General features: G+C 40.8%; 1 protein-coding gene across 1 annotated transcript in view; it reads right to left on the reverse strand.

The window, feature by feature from the left end:
* Positions 1–1,579: 1,579 nt before the first annotated feature.
* Positions 1,580–20,350, reverse strand: part of CHCHD3 (coiled-coil-helix-coiled-coil-helix domain containing 3) — a 269,319-nt gene continuing 250,548 nt past the window's right edge. Inside the window, exons 7-8 of the mRNA XM_046670687.1 lie at positions 15,701–15,836; positions 1,580–2,311 (exon numbers count right to left, since the gene is read on the reverse strand). Coding sequence (XP_046526643.1) covers positions 2,288–2,311; positions 15,701–15,836 — 160 coding nt within the window. The 3' untranslated portion in view covers positions 1,580–2,287. The remainder of the gene's footprint in view (positions 2,312–15,700; positions 15,837–20,350) is intronic.

Consider the following 20,350-nt stretch of genomic DNA (forward strand, 5'->3'; position numbering starts at 1 on the left):
AGGCATCATCTCACCCTTATTTCTCCAAAAAGTGCAGCCTTTCCCCCTTGTATCCACCATGCTTATGAGAAAGATAAATTAATAACCCGTGCTGGGAGAGAGATGTCCTGACAAACCGTCCTCTCATTCCCGTGGATTTAAATGCCTGACGCTTCAGTGCTGCGTTTCTCTGCCAGTGACAAGACTGGCAGCCTGGGATGTGCCAAGTTCCTGGCTCTCAATTGCAAAACAAAACAGTATAGGAGGGAATTTGTGAGTTAGCTGATTTGCAAACACTACAGCAAGTCACTGTGTAAACATTTGTTTTCATGTCCCTATTCTTTCTCCCAGACAGTTACCTGGATGCCATCCTGACAGTGCCAAAATGTGCTGCTCAAGTCACCAGTGCGTCCTTCTTTCCCACTTAAACGAACGCAGTTTATTTTGTACTATGAAAAAGAACAAAGCCAAAACAATTATCATTAAACAGTAATCACAGAGCCTCTCAGTAATCATGGTAGCAGTGTCCCCAATGTCACTCAGAATCGACATCAGGTTTACAGGTGTGTCCAAAGGTGTACACAAAGATGCCATTCAAACGGAGCCAACTTGGGAATTTAGATGAATAAGAAGCCACACTTACATTTAAAGGGGTTGGTTGAAATTTTCCCAACATAAGCTATATTCATCCTGACTTTCTCTGAGTAAAAGTTATGTGGATACTCTTTTCCATGCCCCAACTCCAAATACAGGTTTACTGAATAATCACACAAACCAAAACATATATTGGACCCGACCAAATGTATATGGAAAGCATTTTGACCCTTCGCCATTAGCCTACAAAGCAGGTTCTTCCACTCCCCCCGCCTACTGACAGTGGAAGAAGCTGAGGTTCGTATGGTGAGGTGACCTGGGTAGGTCCCACAGCTGGTACGTAGCAGAGCCACGATCTGAACACAGATGCACCTTATTCCAGAGCCTGTGTTCTTAATCATTTTGCTAAATTATCTCTGTAACAAGACAAAAATGAAATAAAAATCCTACATGACAAAAGATAATTAGATGACATCACAGAGCCCTGGCATTTTCTCCTCCATCTGTTTCTGGGAAAGGCCTTTCCATTTAGTTTCAGTGCGAATACAAATTTCCAATTTACCAAAATCCCAGATTGAAGCACCTATACTCTGGTAAAAAAAGTGAGAGCTATAATCAGAAAGTTTTAATGGAATTGGAAAGAGGAAAAACTCCCAGGGTTAATTTTTTTTTTTTTTTTTAACACATCTTCATAGTATTGCAGTGTCAGAAGTTCCTAACAAAGGTTATCTAATCTAGTTCTTGCCCCAGGCAGGATGACTTATGTCATCCCAAAGAAAGGAAGGTTCATGCAATTTGTCAAGATCTTAGTAAATCCTACCTACCTGAGAGGCAAGTTTTAAGTATCACCTGCCTGTGTGAGGCTCTGCAAAGTGTTCTGGAGCTTTTTAGAGGAACAGTACAGCACAAATGCAAATTAATAACAATATAAATCAACTCAATTCCCATAAGCATACCCATCTAACCCAGAGAAAGGAACACGCGAGGCCTCAGGCTACAACGCCAGTCTTTGTCAGAAAATATATTTATTATTGATAGTGACTGAAGTAAAGATGTCAGTATTCATGATGGAGAAGCGGTTGTATAAGCCAAGGCTGCCTTTATGTTGATAAAAAAAATGCCTTATTTCACTTGTAATCATAAACATTATTCCAGTAAAAGAGGTACATTTTCTCTCCTTTTTGTCTTCTTACTTACATGATCACCATAATAAGTTAAAAATGAAATAGCTCTTATATAGTCAAGGGAGAAAATAAAAAGATAGAAACCCAACATGACACAGCCTAGACAACTCTGCCCAGCACTGCTGCCACGAATTGGAGGTTTTCTGCCCTCCCCTCTCTCCACTCCAATTACCTTGGCCCCCATCTCGGCCCCCAAGCTTTGTTGGAGTGAGTTCACCAAACGATGGAGCTTGATGAGAGGAGAAAGTTGCACAGCAAGTACAAAAGGTGGAGAGGGCTGCCTTTCTCTTTTCATCGTCATAAACGGGTTTACTAACACTGCAGCGTGCCCTTGATGGCTGATCCCTGATCTAGGCCTTGGCTTTTCAAATCGTCGCTGATCAAATGGTGATAGGCTTCTGTTGAATCTGCTCTCTGGTGCTTCTCTGTAATGGTCTTCTCTTTAAATGGATTACTTTCTTACTAGGAAAAAAAATGTTCCACCTCTGGAATTAACGTTGAAGGAGTTTTGCTTGTTCTACAAGTTGACTTTATCCTCCCTTCTCAAGCATGCTCTGCAACAGAAATAGAAAATGTAAGTTTTACCACCAGAAGGTGGGGACCAAAAAAATGGCAATAATGTCTTAGTGCTATTTGTATTACTTTTCAAAGATCTACTTCTAAATCACGTAAAGCAAGGCATATGTTTCCTGGTCTGAACATAGTACTACCTTTAATGAACACCACTGCTTAATAACGTTTAATCTCCAAATGACCCCTCGCCCCACTATACCAGCCCTGAACCCTAAGGGTGGGCACAGCCTAGATTGTGGAGTTGAGGGGAGTGTGTGTGCCTTCTCGCTACCGCAGACATTTGGAAATGTGTGGCAACATTTCTAGTGGTCACAGGGACTGGGGGAAAGCTATTGCCAAGGCGGCAGGGGTGGGGTGGGGTGGAGTGGAGGTTAAACCCCAAAGGCTCTGGGAGGGAATATCTTAATTGAAGTCAAGATTCTCTCCCAGAAACCTCTGCTCACTCTAGGCAGAATGTCGATGCTCATGAGCTCATAATACAGAGTTACGAAGATAAGCGTCTATTCCCAAACTGCAGAAATGACCCCTACATTCTACTTAGTTATTTTTGTGGGTGGGGTAGGGAGTGGTAGACAGGAAAAATTCTTTTACTTTCCTTCCAGTTTTATTAGAAATAACTGATGTACATCCCTGTATAAGGTTTAAAGTGTACAGCATAATAGTCTGATTTACATAGACTGTGAAATGATTACCACGATAGGTTTAGTTAACATCTATCATCTCATATAGATACAGGAAGAAGAAAATAAAATAAAATTCTCCTTATGATAACAACTATTCAGGTCTACTCTCAACAACATATCATACAGCAGTGTTAACTGCAGTCATCGTGTTGTACATTACATTCCTAGTACTTATTTATCTCATAACTGGAAGTTTGTACCTTTTGATGATCTTCCTCCAACTCCCCTCCCCTATCCCCCGCCTCTGGTAACCACAAATCCAATTTTTTTTTCTACGAGTTTTTAAAACTTTTGTTTTTAGATTATACATATAAACAAAGATCATATAGTATTTGTCTTTCTCTGTCTGACTTATTTCACTTTGGATAATGCCGTCAAGGTCCATCCATGTTGTCGCAAATGGTAAGATTTCCTTTTTGTTTTTTTATGGCTGAATGATACTCCACTGTGTGTGTGTATGTGTGTGTGTTTATCTCACAACTTCTTTATTCCTTCATTCACTGATGGACATTTAGGTTGTTTCCATGTCTTGGCTGTTGTAAATAATGCTGCTATGAACATGGCAGTGCAGATATTTTTTCGAGTCAGTGTTTTCATTTCCTTTGGGTATATTCCCAGAGTGGAATTGCTGGATCATATGGTAGTTCTATTTTTAATTTTTTGAGGATCCTCCATACTGTTTTCCGTAGTGGTTGTACCAATTTACAATTCCAACAGTGTACAAAAGGGCCCCCTTTTCTCCACATCCACGCCAGCATGTTAGTTCTTATCTTTTTAACGATGGCCATTCTAACAGGTGAGAGGTGGTATCTCACTGTGGTTTTAATTTGCAGTTCCCTAATGACTAGTGCTGATGAGCATCTTTTCGTGTTCCTGTTGGCCATTCATACGTCTTTTTTTGACAAATGTCTATTCAGGTCCTTTGCCCATTTTTTAGTTGGATTTTTTTTTTGCTATTGAGTTGTATAAGTTCTTTATATATTTTGAATATTAACCCCTTATCAGATATATGGTGTGCAAATATATTTTTACCATTCTGTAGCTTGTCTTTTTTCGTTGAGCAGAAGCTTTTTAGTTTTATGTTGTCCCACTTGTTTATTTTTTATTTTGTTGTTTGTGTTTTAGGTGTGATTTTCAAAAAATCTCTCCAAGACCCATGTCAAAGAGCTTTTTTCCTACGTTTTCTTCTAGGAGTTTCACGTCTTACATTTAAGTCTTTAATCCATTTCGAGTTAATTTTTGTGAGTGGTGTAAGATAGGGGTCTAGTTTCATTCTTTTACATGTGAATATCTAGTTGTCCCAGCACCATTTAGTGAAGATGCTGTCTCTTCTCCATTGAGTATTCTTGGCTCACTTTTTCAAATATTAGTTGACTGTTTTATGCTTGGGTTAAACTTCTGGGCTCTCCAATCTGTTCCACTGGTCTATTTTTGTTTTTTTATGACAGTACCATACTGTTTTAATGACTACAGCTTTATAGCATAGCTTGAAATCAGGAAGTGTGATACCTCCTGCTTTGTTCCTCTTTTGCAGAATTTCGTGGGCTATTCAAGGTCTTTTGTGGTTCTATAAATTTTGGGAGTACTTTTCCTACTTCTATAAAAAAATGCCATTGGAATCTTGATAAGGAGTGCATTGAATCTATCTATAAATAGCTTTTGGTAGTACTGACATTTTAACAATATTAATTCTTCCAATCCATGAATGCAGGATACCCTTTCATTTATTTGTGTCTTCTTCAATCTCTTTCATCAATGTCCTGTAGTTTTCAGAGTAGAGATCTTTTATCTCCTTGGCCAAATTTATTCCTAAGCACTTTATTGTTTTTGGTGCGATTGTAAATGGGATTGATCTCTTTTTCAGAAAATTTGTTGTTAGTATATAGAAAGGCCAATGATTTTTGTATATTAATTTTGTATCCTGCAACTTTACTGAATTCATGGATTAGTTCTAACAGTTCTTTGGTTGAGTCTTTAGGATTTTCTATCTACAAAATCCTAGACAGGAAGAATTCTGAACTATCAGACTAAAACTCTACAGCTGGGGCAGGGTAGTATACTGTCTCCTTTCTTAGGAGTCTTTTTTTTTTTTTTTTGAGGAAGATTAGCCCTGAGCTAACATCCGCTGCAATCCTCCTCTTTTTGCTGAGGAAGACTGGCCCTGAGCTAACATCCGTGCCCATCTTCCTCTACTTTATACACGTGGGACACCTGTCACAGTATGGTTTGATAAGCGGTGCATAGGTCCACACCCAGGATCTGAACACGCGAACCCCAGGCTGCCAAAACAGAATGTGCGAACTTAACTGCTGCGCCACCGGTCCAGCCCCATTAGGGATCTTTAAGAAGACAAAAGCAATCCTCTTCCCTTTAGTTTTGAAATTACTCAGGAAAAGGAGGCCAGGTCAGGCCTAAAATTGCCTCTACTCTGCTCACGCCTTCTTCCCTCCATCCCTCATCCTTCCAGCCACTTAATCACCCAGCTCTTAACTGAGCTCCCACTGGGTACTCACTACACTGAGTTAGGTTCTTTGGGGAAACCAATACACACCCGCATGGAAAATTAAGGCATAATACAGAGTAATTTGCTATTTAAAAAATATATTTGCTAAATATATGCTAAAAATTTATTTTATTGAATAAGTAATACAAACACACAATATAAAATTCAAGAACAGAAAGATAGACAGGAAAAAGTCCTTTTTTCCTTCCTCCTGTTTCCCACCTTCTTGTGTACTTTTCTAGGGAATAGCACAAAAGAGGAGTGGTTCTGTATAGTTCAGAACAGGACAACTCTCTGCAGCTGGAGTGACCAGAGGAGGCTCCTCAGATGATCTTTCATTATGGAGAGAATACACACAGAAGGACTGAGGGTAGGTTTGGGGAGGGGCAAGGGTGGGAAGCAGTGGCAAAGATTCAGAGGGTGGAATAAGCCCAGTATGTATGGAGGATGGAGGAGACAGCCCTACCTAGAAGAAAGGGTGGGCACTCAGGATGTACCAAAGAAAAGAGGGTAAAAAGGGCCCAGAGTGAATGCCAGGCTGAGATACTTCCTGTTGGCCAATGAAAAAACCTGGGAATCCAACACGCCTTTCAATAGGAGAATGTCATTTAGGAAGGTTACCCTGACATCCTTATATAATGGACCCAAGAGAGGAGAGTCTGGAGGCAGGAAGACCAGGGAGTGGGTGGACTAGAAACCAAGCAAGGGCGGGAACGAGAAATAGACAGAGCCATAAAAAGATACAGGAAGAAAAAGAGTGATGGTGAGACCTAAGGGATGGTGGATCCTTAGTGACAGGGAGAATGACGGTGTCGCCAAAAGAACCAGGTAAGTCAGTGGGAGGAGCCAGCTTGGGAATGAGGAGGATGACTTAAATTCTGGATCTGTGACTCTGGGATGATGGTGAGACGTCCTAGATGGAAATGTCTAGAAGGAAGTTGCAGGCTTGGGAAGAGAGATAAAGCGTCTTTAGAGATAAAGATTTAAGGTCAAAAATGAAGAAAAAGGATTGAAATAAAGGGGCAGAACAGAAATAGTGGAATGACATACAAGTGTGTTGGGTCACAGAAGCACAAAATGGATAGATTATCCTAAAGAATCAGTGATTATAGGTTTCTAAGAATTCTACACCCATGAGGTACAAAAGAAGAATAGATATAAAAGCAGGCAAACTAGTTGGGAAAGAACATACACAGAAATGCTCAGAAAAGACAATGATTCAGTCAAGGAGGAAGTAAATCAGAAAGCTAGATGTATCTAGAGAAAACAGGAAAGATAAGTGGAAGACTTGGCAGCAGAGTTGTCTTGTAGAACCAATACTGGAATAGAATCTTCTCTTTTTTTTTTTGGTGAGGAAGATTAGCCCTGAGCTAACTACTGCCAATCCTCCTCTTTTTGCTGAGGAAGACTGGCCCTGAGCTAACATCCATGCCCATCTTCCTCTACTTTATACGTGGGACGCCTACCACAGCATGGCTTTTTGTCAAGCAGTGCCATGTCCGCACCTGGGATCCAAATCAGTGAACCCCGGGCCACCGACAAGCGGAATGTGCGCACTTAACCACTGCACCACCAGGCCGGCCCCTAGAGTCTTCTCTTAAACCCATCATGCATATGAGCTCTGTATTTGTTGGAAAAATTAAAAATTGAGTACCTACCATGCAGAAACAGACCAGGCAACATCACAATGTCATTCATCCTCACATCACTGTGACTGATCTGTATAAACGTCTCTCCAACCCCATGGACGGGAAGCTCTATAAATTCCAGATATTTAGACAACCTCACCACAACATTATTTATTAGTACAAAACTGAAGTCAGTATAAAGTAGATCTATACTGAGCCCACCTAAGGGCATTTAGTTACGAAAGAAAATGACCACTTTACGAGCAATGCCATTTTGCAGGTTATACACTCACTAGTTTCCTCAACATATCAATGGGAACTTTAAGCTGTTATCTGCCTGGTCAAGACTACCTGGCTGTGCCTCACTCTACCGTTTGGGCCCTATGGCTATAGCGATAGCCATGTGACAATGTGTACCTCTTTTCAAATAATCTGCAGCAACCACAACATAATGAAAGCAATACTTAGTGTTTTCCAAGAGTCTAGGGAGTCTTTTTACTATTCTTCTCCCTGCAACCTCAACCAAATACAGAAGGGTAATTTTTCAGCCAGATCATGTAATGCTGAGAATGTCAGACTCTCCTTAGGAGAGACAAGCTGGACCCTGGCTGGTTAGAAGCTCAGCAGGCCTGTCTGACATAAAGACACTAAAAGAAGACTTTTGAAAAAATATAAAACACGGAGAAGTAACCACATTCACAAAACACCCTGCTACATGTTTTATAATTCTAATCCCCAAAGATAGCACAGTGGTTCAGCTGATTCATCGGTGACTCTTTCAAGACACAAGGGACAAGCTGGTGTCTTCCAGGACTGGTCTATACACACATTGTCAAACTGCACTCAGTTGCCACCCAAGGGTGTCAGAGGTGGTACAAAACTGCCTCGCTCTGTCAGAGACATTAACAAATACAATGTCAAGTCAAATTTAAAAAAAATAAGTTAATTGGTAAAACATTCTATGTTATTACTATATCAAACCATGCAACAAAACCTGCTCACATCCAGACCTAAGGGCCTTCGGCTGGAGGGATCCTGAGGCTTGGTAGGGTCTATGTCATTTAGCGTCCATCTTATAGGTTCTCCTACCATTTCTGCATTGGTTCTGAAAGTAGCTGCTGTTGGGCTGAATTTTAACACTGCATAAATTTAACACTGCATAAATTAACATAGGAAATCCCCCAAAGAATCAGGGAGAAGATTTGCAAGTTATAAAAAATTGCTTCCTTCATTTAAGGAACTGCTAATAGTTAATCTTAACGTGGAGAAAGAAATTCCCTGCATTTGTTCATCATTCATGTATTTGGGCCTGCAGAAACTCCTTTTATAAACAGCTGGGTGAATTTTACCTAAAGGAGAGAATGGTTCAGACATCGACACTGCTCTTTTCCCAATTCTCTTTCTGATTCCAGCCGCTCCGGAAGGAACAACTGGCAGCTCACACGGTCAGACAAAGCAGTACCTCTGGAGACCAGAGAGTGTGTGTCATTTCCACTTATTAAAACGATCTGAACTGTTTTCCTCCAATATTTTTGTTACACAGTAACCTTGTCAACTGATTTTTGAATTATAGTTTTCTTGGAGGGGTTGACTATCACAGCAGTGTGTCAGCTACTGGCTGTCTCAATATATTTAAGAGAAATTATGGAAACCGTGGATTGCTAAATAATCATGAAGAGAATAAAAACAGTTTTACTTTTCTAAAAAGATACCACTCAGAGTGCTGGTCTCTGACTAAGCTTACCCAGCATCTCACCAAGGTTTCAAAGGACCTAATGAAGCTGGGGATGGAAGGAGGAAGGTGTACAGAGGCAATGTTTATGGGGGAAAACTAAAATGGGAACGAGTCCTGGGTGTACCTGAGTTTTTAAGGAGGGACAGGAAAAGTGGGGAGTGAAAGAGAATGGAGCTATGAGGGGGAATAGGGAGTGGTAAAAACAGAATGAGAAGACGGTGAGATAGAAGCAAAAGTAATCAATTAACTCAATATATGAGCAGCACAAAACGAGCTTTGCCTGTGTTCCGAGTACCACTCCTGACCACCTGAAAATCTGATTAGCTAACTCATTTTGTTTTCAATATCTGTCTATTCCCCCCAGCAAGTGCTGTTCTTTATTGTTCCTATTTTGGAGGAAACACAAGTTAACTTTTTTTAATGCCTGGATCTTGTTTCAAATCTTTTATGACAAATGCTCTGTGTAATATTCACATTAAGTTATAAGTAATTAACTGTTTATACAACTTGCTGCAATAACAGACAAAACACTAACATATTACAGTTCTGACTCTTGAAGGATAAGTACTAGAAAAGAAATACCCACTAAGAAAAATGAATGTCGGGGGCCGGCCCAGCAGGGTAGTAGTTAAATTTGCACGCTCTGCTTTGGTGGCCCGGAGTTTGCGGATTCAGATCCTGGGCGCAGATCTACACACCACAGCATGGTGGTGTCCCACATACAAAATAGAGGAAGACTGGTACGGATGTTAGCTCAGGGATAATCTTCCTCAAGCAAAAAGAGGAAGATTGGCAACATATGTTAGCTCAGGGCCAATCTTTGTCACCAAAAAAGAAAATAAAAATGAAAGTCTATTACCATGGTAATATTTCTTCTATTAAACCTAGATTAAAGAAAAGAAAATGTCATAAAGCAACTATTACTCTCAGAAAGTGGGTTAGAAAAGGATTCCCAACATGGAAGAGGCTGGGGTAACAAATTTAAAGGGCCACCCCAGCAATGGATGGGAAATCTATTATGGAACACACATGTGTCATCCTGAGGATGAGTGGCCCAGCTGGGTGATTAACAAATGTCATTAGGTGATGACAATAAAGAAGCTTTCAAATAGAATAAAAACATGCTCCCATAGGTTTTCCCAGAAAGTTAACCTTCTTGATTTATTTTTGTGCTCCCTGAAAGTGGGCGTCCATGTACATCAGAAGCAACTATGTAAGGAGAGGGCCCCTGACGTGGGTCAGGGGACGGGAGCAGCAGAGCCAAAGGAGAGTCTAGTCACAATTGTGAGCTGACCAGGAGACCCTGTTACTTTGGCTGGGTGCCTCTTTCCTCCTTCCCATCCACGAAAACCAGGTGTGGCCCCTCAGTCAGGAGCACCTACAGCTTCAATGGGGGCAAGAGGAGGGAGGAGAGAACTGTTTTAGGGATTCTCGCCCTCTGTCCAAGACATCTTCCAATTGGTTCCTGAGGCTGGACTGGGAACTAGCTCCTAAGGTTAGTCTGATTAGACCTCTGCCAGATGGCTCAGACCTGGGAGGCAGTGATAGGTAGCGGCAGCTCCTCATCTTGTGAAACAGGAAAACAAAGACCCGGCAGGACCTCCCAAAGGTTGAAGGCCTCAAAGGCAGTCCAGGCCAATGGGCTCCAGAGCTATGGTTCTCAAACTCTGTGCACAGAGTTACCTGTGGAATGTGTGGAAAGTTCAGATGCCCAGGTCCCTCCTCAGACCTTCTGAATCAGAATCTCCAGGGATGGGGCCAGGCATGTGTGTTTTAAAATAAACTCCCCAAGTGCTTCTGATGCTTACATGCATTTGAGATCTGACTCCACAGAGAAGAGTGCACTGGGTGTGGCATCAGGAGCAGGCTATTGCGATCTGGACTCCACCCACCTACAGATCAGTGAAACTCTCTGGGTGCTGATTTTTCCATGGGAAAAGATGCTATTAGGTAACGTGATTTCTAAGCTCTTTCTAGCTCCAACAGCCTATGTGTCTATTAAATCATTTGCAGGTAATTTATAGTTCATCTAAAAACAATGATAAAATACAGCTTGCTCTGGCACTAGGTTCTGCTTTCAAGAATTTTGATAGCTACTACTATGTTTTCAAATATTTGAGCTCTGGTCTAACACAAATCCAAGTCAGAGGGGAGATAAAATACACTGTCCTTAAGAAGGCTGACAAATTCTGCCCTGGTAAATTCCTCCAGATGCACTGATCTTAAGGTTTTCTATTTAAGAGGTTAGCTATAGACTTGGAGGTATCATTCACATTTTCAAAATGAAGACCAGGGTGCACCAGCCTTGGGATGGAGGAGCTTCATGCTTGGATTTAGCCTCACTTATCCGAGTCTTGACCCCATGCTCCCCACTACAACCAGGTCAGTTTTTGGTCTCCTCAAAGACACCAGCAAAGAAGCATATAGGCCTGAGTGAGGGCTGCTTTACTTATAAGATGACTTCATTTAGGTCTTTCCTTCAGCCGAGCTGTTTGCTTGACTTGTTGTTGATTTAAACCTCTGCTTTGGTTTATCAACTCCTGACTGGCCTCCATAATCTGACTCCAGGCTTCATGCTGACCTCTGTCCTTTGGGCATCTCCTGGGTCTGGCCTTTGCCTCTCAAGGAAAGTCCTGGTCTTTCCTTGGCTCTTCTGATCTGGTTTGCTGCTCCGTCTCCACAGTCCCTCACCACCCATGGTCTCTGGTGCCTAGAGTGAAAGTCATCACAGTACAAAGGGGCCTAGGGCTGGCTAGAGGTAGACAGCCCACATTTTCTAATGCAGTTCATTAGCTGGCAGGCTACACACTGCCAAGCAGCATTCAGATAGCCATTTTTCACATCACTGACTTTGGAGAAACAGTGAAACTGTTTTTACCCTCTCTCAGTTCATTCTGCCACCTTGGCTTCCTCAGAGCTGTCAGGAGTACAGGCTTCAAGGAAAGGGTACATAGCTGTGGGAGGCCAGGCAATATGCAGACCAGTCAGAAGGGCTTGGAGATTGAAAGCTTAAGGCTGACAGCAAAATCTAAGAGGCAGAGGCACAAATGCTGGAGGTCCCCAAAGCAGGGGTGCTGCCTGCACTAAACAGCCCATATCTCTTAATCTGAATGTGCTCACAACATGTGTGCTTGTGCACACCTCTTGCTCTCATAAATGGATGTGGAATCAGTCCTAGAGTAAAGGAGCTGGAAGGCCTTGGTGGATCACTTAGTTCAAACCCTTTATCTACTAAAGAAGAAACTGAAGCCCAGGTCACCAGGACTAGATTGGAATGTTAGCTACAGCATTTCCCATAAACCCCACCCTCCAGTGAACACAGAATGTTCCCCAAGAGTCCATCCAGCTTCTGTACCTTTCTGTCAATAGCAGCAGGGCTGGGAAAAGAGTTGGAATGCTTAGAATTGCTGCCCCCTGAGCAGCTGGATTCTGCAGATAAATTGAGGGGCAGTGGGGTGTCCCAGGGAACAAAGGCAATGCAGACCTGAGAGGAAGCCCTTTCTACACACTCCCCATTTATAAACAGAACTTGGGCACATTTCAGTCCTCTAGTGGGCAAATGCTATTAGCTTCCCATTTCCCCTCCTTTCCATGGTCTCCTGTAAGGTAGGTGAGGCAAGACTGAACGGGAATCAGATTTTAATGGTAAAAACAGGTAGTTCAATCTTGGGAGTTCATAGAAAGCTATGAAGCTAAGCAGATACAAGAAATAAAAGACATAGAAGTCTATCAATTGATGTCTTCTTACATTTTTAAATGCTGTATCTCATATAGCTAGCCAGTAGCTTTTAAGTCTTAGAAATAATAATTATAGCAATTTAATATCTCTTTACTCTTACGAAGAACACATAACTTAATATACTGGAAGTAACAGTCTAAATGCCTCATGTCAACCCATGAGGAATTGTTTAAGAATAGCTGAAGAAAGACTGATGTGAATAAGTGGGTGGATAATGAAGAAAAAGTAAGGCAAAGGAACATCCGGAAATTTTCCTATCGGTAAAATCTATTAGTCTACAGAACTGCCCCAAGGGAACCAGTGAAAGCCCAATCTTATGAGACATTTAAAAGTGGATGGATTTGGCTCCTGGAATTATTCCAGGGGGAAAACTCTCCCACTATGCCGGAAATGGACAACACGATCTAACGGGTTGTTGTGTTTAGTATTTTCCATGTTAGCACGTCCAGCTTGTTCTTCGGATTTAACAAGGAAACATAAGAAGGGGAGTGGACTGGTCAGGAACTGCTACAATCGACGATCAGGACCACGTATATGCTGAAGTGTCTTCTACAACAGGCAGAGCTGAGGTCACAAGGTTAGACTGACTTCACGAGGAGAAAAAGGAAAACGTGGTATTTGAGGAAAAGTGACTACTCATGAAATACCAATACAAACCCCTGGTGGCCACTCTGGCATGGTCTTAAAATGGGGCAGTGCTGCCCGACACCTCTGCTCACGACCTTCATCATCTCACTCTCCCACGGTATCTGCAGTCTCCATTGCTACTTAATGTGATCTTCAAATTTTCTCCCTTCACTTCACGATCATCATTCACATTTTCCCTCACAGCTTTATTGCTGTATTAGTGGATAATGGATGTCCCTTCACACACCCAACTCAAAAACCAAACACTACTTATTTTTAAATTTTTTGTTTTTACGGCAAGGTATATCTTGGTCTAGCTGTTAAATTTACCATCACGACTTCCCTGGGTTTCAATTCTCTCAACTGCAAAATGGTGAAAATAAAACCTCTCTATTTACATCTCAGGTTGTCATAAAAAACAAGTAAGAGAATGGATGTGAAATCACTTTGAAATCTAAAGTACTATAGAAATAACAAGGTATTGTTTCTTGGCCCTTGCCCATTTCAATGTTGCCTATCTTACGATAAAAAGGTTTTGTGGACATAAATCTTTTTAACATTACCTGGTATTATACAGTCCTAATACTTGAATATATGAGTCATCAAACAGGCACCTGAAACATACTCACTGAAAATACTAATAAATTATATTGCAGATTGGGTGGGAGGGAAAAGAGGGTGTCTTTTGGAATCATTGGTAATAATTTGATGCTTTTGGCTGATCTGTTTAGTTGGTTTCAACATGAAATAATACAACTGAGGAAAGAAAGAAAAATAGAAGATTTACTGAATACTTTATATAAATGTAATCTCCTTGCAACAACAGTGGAGATACCATTACCCCAATTCACAGATGAGAAAAATCAAGGCCCAGGTCAGAACGAGAACAAGCAGGGCTTGGACACAAACTCAGATCTACCCAATTTGAACTCTTGCACCCTGTGGCATATTTGATTTTGTCACAAGTGAACTTTGTTTTATTCTATAAGCATATGCCATTGATCTCATGTGGTCTGTGTAGATGACACAACACAACCTAGACAGGCAGGAGAGAGTCAATACTCTAGACACCCTTGCAGTGGCTACTGCAGTGATGTTACAAACCACACTGTGGAAATAGGCACCGGTGTGAGATCCCAGTGTCACAGCCATTCTTTGCACTGACTACCACCCCCACCTCAATACAGCACTAACATCAAATTAGGAAAATCCAAGAGCCCAACTTATAGGTCTCAAGTGCTTCAGTTAGTACTAATATTGAAGGTTGGGGCTTGTTAAGAACATAGCAGAAGCTCTTTTTGACAAATAGAATGTACTAACTTAACATTAGCAACACTACTTCCACCTAAGACCTTTGAAAAAGAATCCCTGGTATGCTACTCAGAGTTAAACAAGTGCTGCGACAAGCCAGAAACAGAAAAGAGCCTCAAGCCATGGGGCTTTTAAAGATAACATAGGCTTTCAATAAATCTTGATTGTATTTTTCTACTAGTGTTGCTGTTATTTTCCAGCTATCCAGACAACGCCAACCCTCCCATCAGATATTTACAGAGTGTTGGAAACTTACACTAAGTGGTATTATTATTAACTACTGCAAATTAGACTGCAGAAAGGCATGCTGTGTAACTCAAAGGCTAGATTTAGCTGGGTTAGAAGGTCAACTCTAGGGAGCTTGTCAGCAGAAAGAACTAAGGTTTCCGACAATTTCCGTCTCTCAGAACAACCTACATCCAACTGTTAAGTCAGTTAAATGATAGGCAATTATGTGACCTGCCAGCTTCAGGGTTTATCATTAGCTTTCTAAAGCATATAAATTAGAGAAAATACATGTCCTATGAACATCATATTATTCTGATATAAAGGATTAAGAAAAGAATACGGCTATGGTATACACAAGTGATGGAAACTGTTTCCTAAATCCTATCTCTGGCTTCTTTTTCACTGCCCAACTGAGCGGACTCTGCCAACCGGTGGACGATTGAACAGTGCTCAAATGGTGGATTTTTGTTTGTCTTTTGTTCTTCTAAACCAGGCTCTCTGCATGACTACTTGCAGCTTATGGACCCGAAGCTGCTGGTCCTTTAAGCTGTGTCCTTCCTCCCTGCTGGCTTTGAGTGTTGGCCCAGAAATATGGGGCGATGACCTTGAGGACACAATTATTACAGAATAGAGGACAAAAGTTCAGAGCAACTGGAAAAAGTATTATTTTAGTAAGAATCTTTTTTTTCCCGGCAACTAAATGAGTTGGATAAGGAGAATATGGGCTCTTCCCATAACCACCTGGATGGAAGGTGATTATGACCCAACCGACTCGTTACAGCAATCCTTGATGATGATGACTAGTTTGGTTTGTAAAATTCTTTCATACACATTAGCCCCTAAGTCCTTACCACTGCCCCATGACATTGGACTTTCCATTCTTCTGGCGCCCCAGCAGCTTGGCTTGCACACCCACCTGTTTGGCCTGATTGACGCAGCGCATGTACTGGGTGGCCAGAGCAGAGCAGCTGAGAGTCTGCTGGGTGTTCTGGCGGTAACACTGGAGAATTTGGGCCTGCAGATCAGCACAGACTGGATGAAACTCATACCGCCTGAAAACAAAAACAGAGACCACTGAGACAAATGGTTCAATCAGAATAAATATCAAGGCTAAAGAAGATATAAGACATTAAATAAGATGTAAATGTTGCAAATGTAGAGAAAAGTTTAAGGAAAGTAATTTTCTTCAACCTTTAAAGAAAGATATCACACAAGGTAAACGATTTCTATGAAATTAGTTCCGTTAGTTCATACCACCACAAGCCTCTCTGGACACTGTATCTAACGTTCCTGCCTAAATTCAAACCTAAACCCTGTGAACAGGGCCAACACTCTTCAGCCCAGCCAGCGGCGTCAGAAACCTGGGAGCCCTAACTTCTCTCTTCCATTCCCACATCCAGTTGGTCACAAAGTTCGAGTTCCTGCAGTCTGGTCCTCTTTCTCCACACTCATGTTGTTATATTAATATCTAATCATTTATATCCGGGATTCAAGCAATGACCTCCAAACTGGTCTCTCTGTCTCTTAGCGCCCACCCTCTATTCCTACCTTCCAGAAGGTTCTTTCTAATACATAAATCTGAGACAGTATCTCTCTCTATTGCTTTCTCAATAAAGTACAACAAGGTCTATAGGCAGGTCCTTCTCACAAATTCTTGCCTCTTTTTTTTATGCTTTGGTGAGGAAGACCGACCCTGAGCTAACATCTGTTACCAACCTTCCTCTATCTTGTATGTGTGATGCCACCACAGCATGGCTTGATGAGCAGTGTGGAGGTCCGTGCCTGGGATCCTAACCCATGAATCCCAGGCCACTGAAGCAGAGTGTGCTAATTAACCACTGTGCCACTCGTCTGGCCCCAAATTCCTGCCTACTCTTTAGTCTTAATTCCTCATGCTGCACAATGCTGTGACCTGACCAAATCACTTTCAGAGTTTGGTTCTTACATGTCCCCTTCATGTCTTTGCTCATGCTGCTCTTGATTTTGGAAATGCTCTGTACCCAAACTCCCACCCATTTCTATATCTCTGGAAAATATCTACTTATCTTTCAATTCTTGAGCTAAGCATAGAAGTGTAACCTTCTCTATACAGCTTTCACTAGCTTTCCCCATCAAGGTAGGGTCTATCATTCCCTTTATGGTGACCCCCTGATCCTGTATTAACTTCTTTCACCATGTACTGAGCATGGACTACACTAGAATCTAGTGCAACTTACTAGTCTGCATTTACTAGAATGCAAATTCCAAGAAGTAAGGACTGTCTTATTTTGTGACCTCAGCTATTGGTATCAACACCTCTTATAGAAGTCATGCAATAAATTGTTGAGAATACAAATGGGTGGAGACAAAAATTTTTTTAATTCCCTGTGCTAAAACATTACTAACTATATTTACAAATCTCAGATTTTATTTAGATTTGCTTTCATTGAATATGCAGTACCAAACAAATGCTTCCAAAAAGCTTATAATATACCCTTGGAAATGATAACAAAATAAACCAAATGAATTATACAAACAAAAACGAAATATTCTTGTTAAGAGGGTAGAGGAACTTGGATTATAAGGCTAAACACACACAGAGGAAATACATATTATCACTTTTAATCTAGGAATTCGTATATTTTTTCAAATTAGTTTTGCTTAATGCAAAAGGCTTCCAGTCTTTCATTTCAGTTCTTTTTTTGAAATTTAAATTTTGTTATTTCCATAGTAATCTTGAAATAGCATTATTTTAAATTTAATGGGTTCTAAAAAACCCCTAGAGAACACAGGAGGAATATTTCTCATCAATAAGGAAACCCCTGGGTGACGATTTGTCTCCTTATTACTTTTATCCAACACACTAAGCTAATATATATTTTGCTAGAATAGAAAACTGAAATGCAAACCATGTTACTGGTCCCTGAGAGAATTTACTTCCTACTACCCTCTAAAGAAAGCAGACATACAGGGAAAAAATAATCCCACAAATTTTACATAACATTGCTTTTCCTTTTTCATTCATTACCTTACTGCTTTGCCAAAACCTAAGAACAGAATTTAAATCCGATCCTAGGAGTTTCAATTCTCTTTAAGATTTCGAAGTTCAGATGTCTGTGAATTCTTCTGGACATGGATTTCCCTAATCCCCTACTATGAACATCACGATCTAAAAGGAGTCAGCTGTGCTTTGAAAAGTAGAAGCACAGACACCAATGACTGATTATAGCAAGATACATATCTGGATAAATACTGAATAAAATATGATTAAGCATCAAGCCAGCTGCACCTAGCAAATATATGACCAATGCATATAACAGTTCACAGGAAAGCAGGGCTGCAGTCTATCCTAGTGTTGAGGACCATCATCCCTCCAATATATCTTCGATTCAAAAGCAGGGGGAAGGGGAACAGGGAGAGAGGAGTGGAACAATCCCAGCCAGATATGTGGCCCTTCCCCATTAACATGCACGAAAAGAGTTCCTTCCACATACTGCACACATCATAAGAAGATGGTGTATATTTTTAAAATTTTAGAAAGACTATTCACAATGGGATTCATTCATCTAATACTATGGACTCCTTAGAAAGAGGTCATTTAAGTTGTATATAAGCATTTACCCTGAGTTGAGCTATTAGTCATGCAAGTTAAAATGCATAAGTTATTTATGATTTGAAATGTGTCAAAATATACTTTTATCACCACAAATCAATACTACTCACTTCCAGGGCCCTTGATTTCCTGTCTGGTAGTCTGTTCTGTGTGTGTGTGTGTGTGTGTGTGTACATGCATGCAGACATCTTCTGAAATGCTTTTTGTATACACTTCGACCTGTATTGATGATTAGATGGTAGAAAGGGGGAAAGAGGAGTAGAAATCAACATAATTGTCTCCCAGTTCCTGAAGTAGATTCTGGTACATTTTGCTTGGATTAATCTGTACGGGCAAAGCTCTGCCTCTGTATTGATCTAAATGCTTGTTATGCTGCCCTAATGCACTGTTTTCACTTTGGGAAAATGCTAAATGAGATTACTGCCCAATATTAGAAGGCCATAAAACACAAGCCATGGCACCCTCCATTCAGGAAAAGGGTCTCAAAGACATTTCCAATATGCATTATGGTAAACCCCCCATACAGTCATTGAGTCAGCAACTGATTTTTATTGATTGCTTCCATTCCTGCTGACAGAAAAAGTCACTATTAGGCAAAAATAACAAAAGGCAGAATTTCAAGATACCTAAGAAGGAAAATTAAATCTTAGCTGCAAGAGACATTTAAACAACTTAATCTCTTCATATGGAAAGAAGATTAAAAAAAGAAATGGTGAATGACAAAAGTTAAGAGAAAGATAAACTATAAATTTGCAGAACTCAGAACAACGATAAAAAAGTGAGAGAGAAAACAGTTATCCAAAATCATATTTAGCAAAAAGGAATTGGTGGAATAAAGTTGACACTTATAAATATATATTGATCAAAAACAATTAAAAAATCTAGTTTAGTAGTCACTTGAAATTACTGGGGACTTTTAATGGATCCCAGCACATGTACATCTGTCCCTACTTTTCTTGCTCCCTTCCGCTCCCCTCACTCCCTCAAGCACTAGCAGCTGGCCCCCTGCCCTTCCCACCCCACCCCACCCAGAGGCACTTAAGGCCAAGGAGCTTGCCGACAGTATTCAACAGCAGAACTGGAGACGCAAAGCTTTGAACAGAGAACAGAATCAAAAGCAGCACTCCTGGTGGATCTTCTGCAGGCGGTGAAACAATTTTTGCTAACGCTTAATGCTAATATTCACTTAACAGGCAGCTAAGAAAATATATCCAAGCATTTTTCTTGTGGCACTGACAGGTCCATTGTAGAAACTTTCGAAAATAATGAAAAAGAACAAAGATACACATTTAAGCTGTTTCTAATTTTTCAGTGCTTAAGACAACATGGTAATGGACATAAATTATTACCATTGTTTCTGATTATTTCTTTGGGATAGCTTTTTGTAAGTCGAAGTAACTGGTCAAAGGGAAATGAAAACATTTTGATAAAAATGAAGCTGAGATGAGCAGTATTCAGAACTGTCCTCTAAAGACTCCATAATACCTTTATACTCAGTTATCTGTTTTAGAACTATCTGTTGGTTTTGCTGCTGCCTCTCCTACTTTCACGTCTTAGAAACTTCTTTGATGTGGGTCTGAGCTTTATATTTGGAGGAAAACTACTTACCCATCTTTTTAGTTCTGTGAATATAAATGGCAAGGATAATAAGGTAACTTCAGAGGAGGAAAACATATGGCGAGAGCTCTCTCACACCACTCATCACTCAAGGCTAAAGAAGTCATGTAACGACAATGAGTTAGTGGCCACAATTCCTAAGGCTCTTGGGAACACAAAAATCATTCATTATGAGTACAGGTGCACAAAAAAGGATCCATTCCCTGTATTTGGACCAGTAATTACCCTGAGACAGACAGAAGAAGGAAGGAGGGAGGGAGAGACAGATAGGAGGGAAGGGCTGGGGAGGGGAGGAGATGGGTACAAGGACAGATATGAGAAAGGCTGGTGCTAAATGGAGAATTCTGATTTCTTCAC

Source organism: Equus quagga, chromosome 8, assembly GCF_021613505.1.
Source record: "Equus quagga isolate Etosha38 chromosome 8, UCLA_HA_Equagga_1.0, whole genome shotgun sequence".
Lineage (NCBI taxonomy): Eukaryota > Metazoa > Chordata > Mammalia > Perissodactyla > Equidae > Equus > Equus quagga.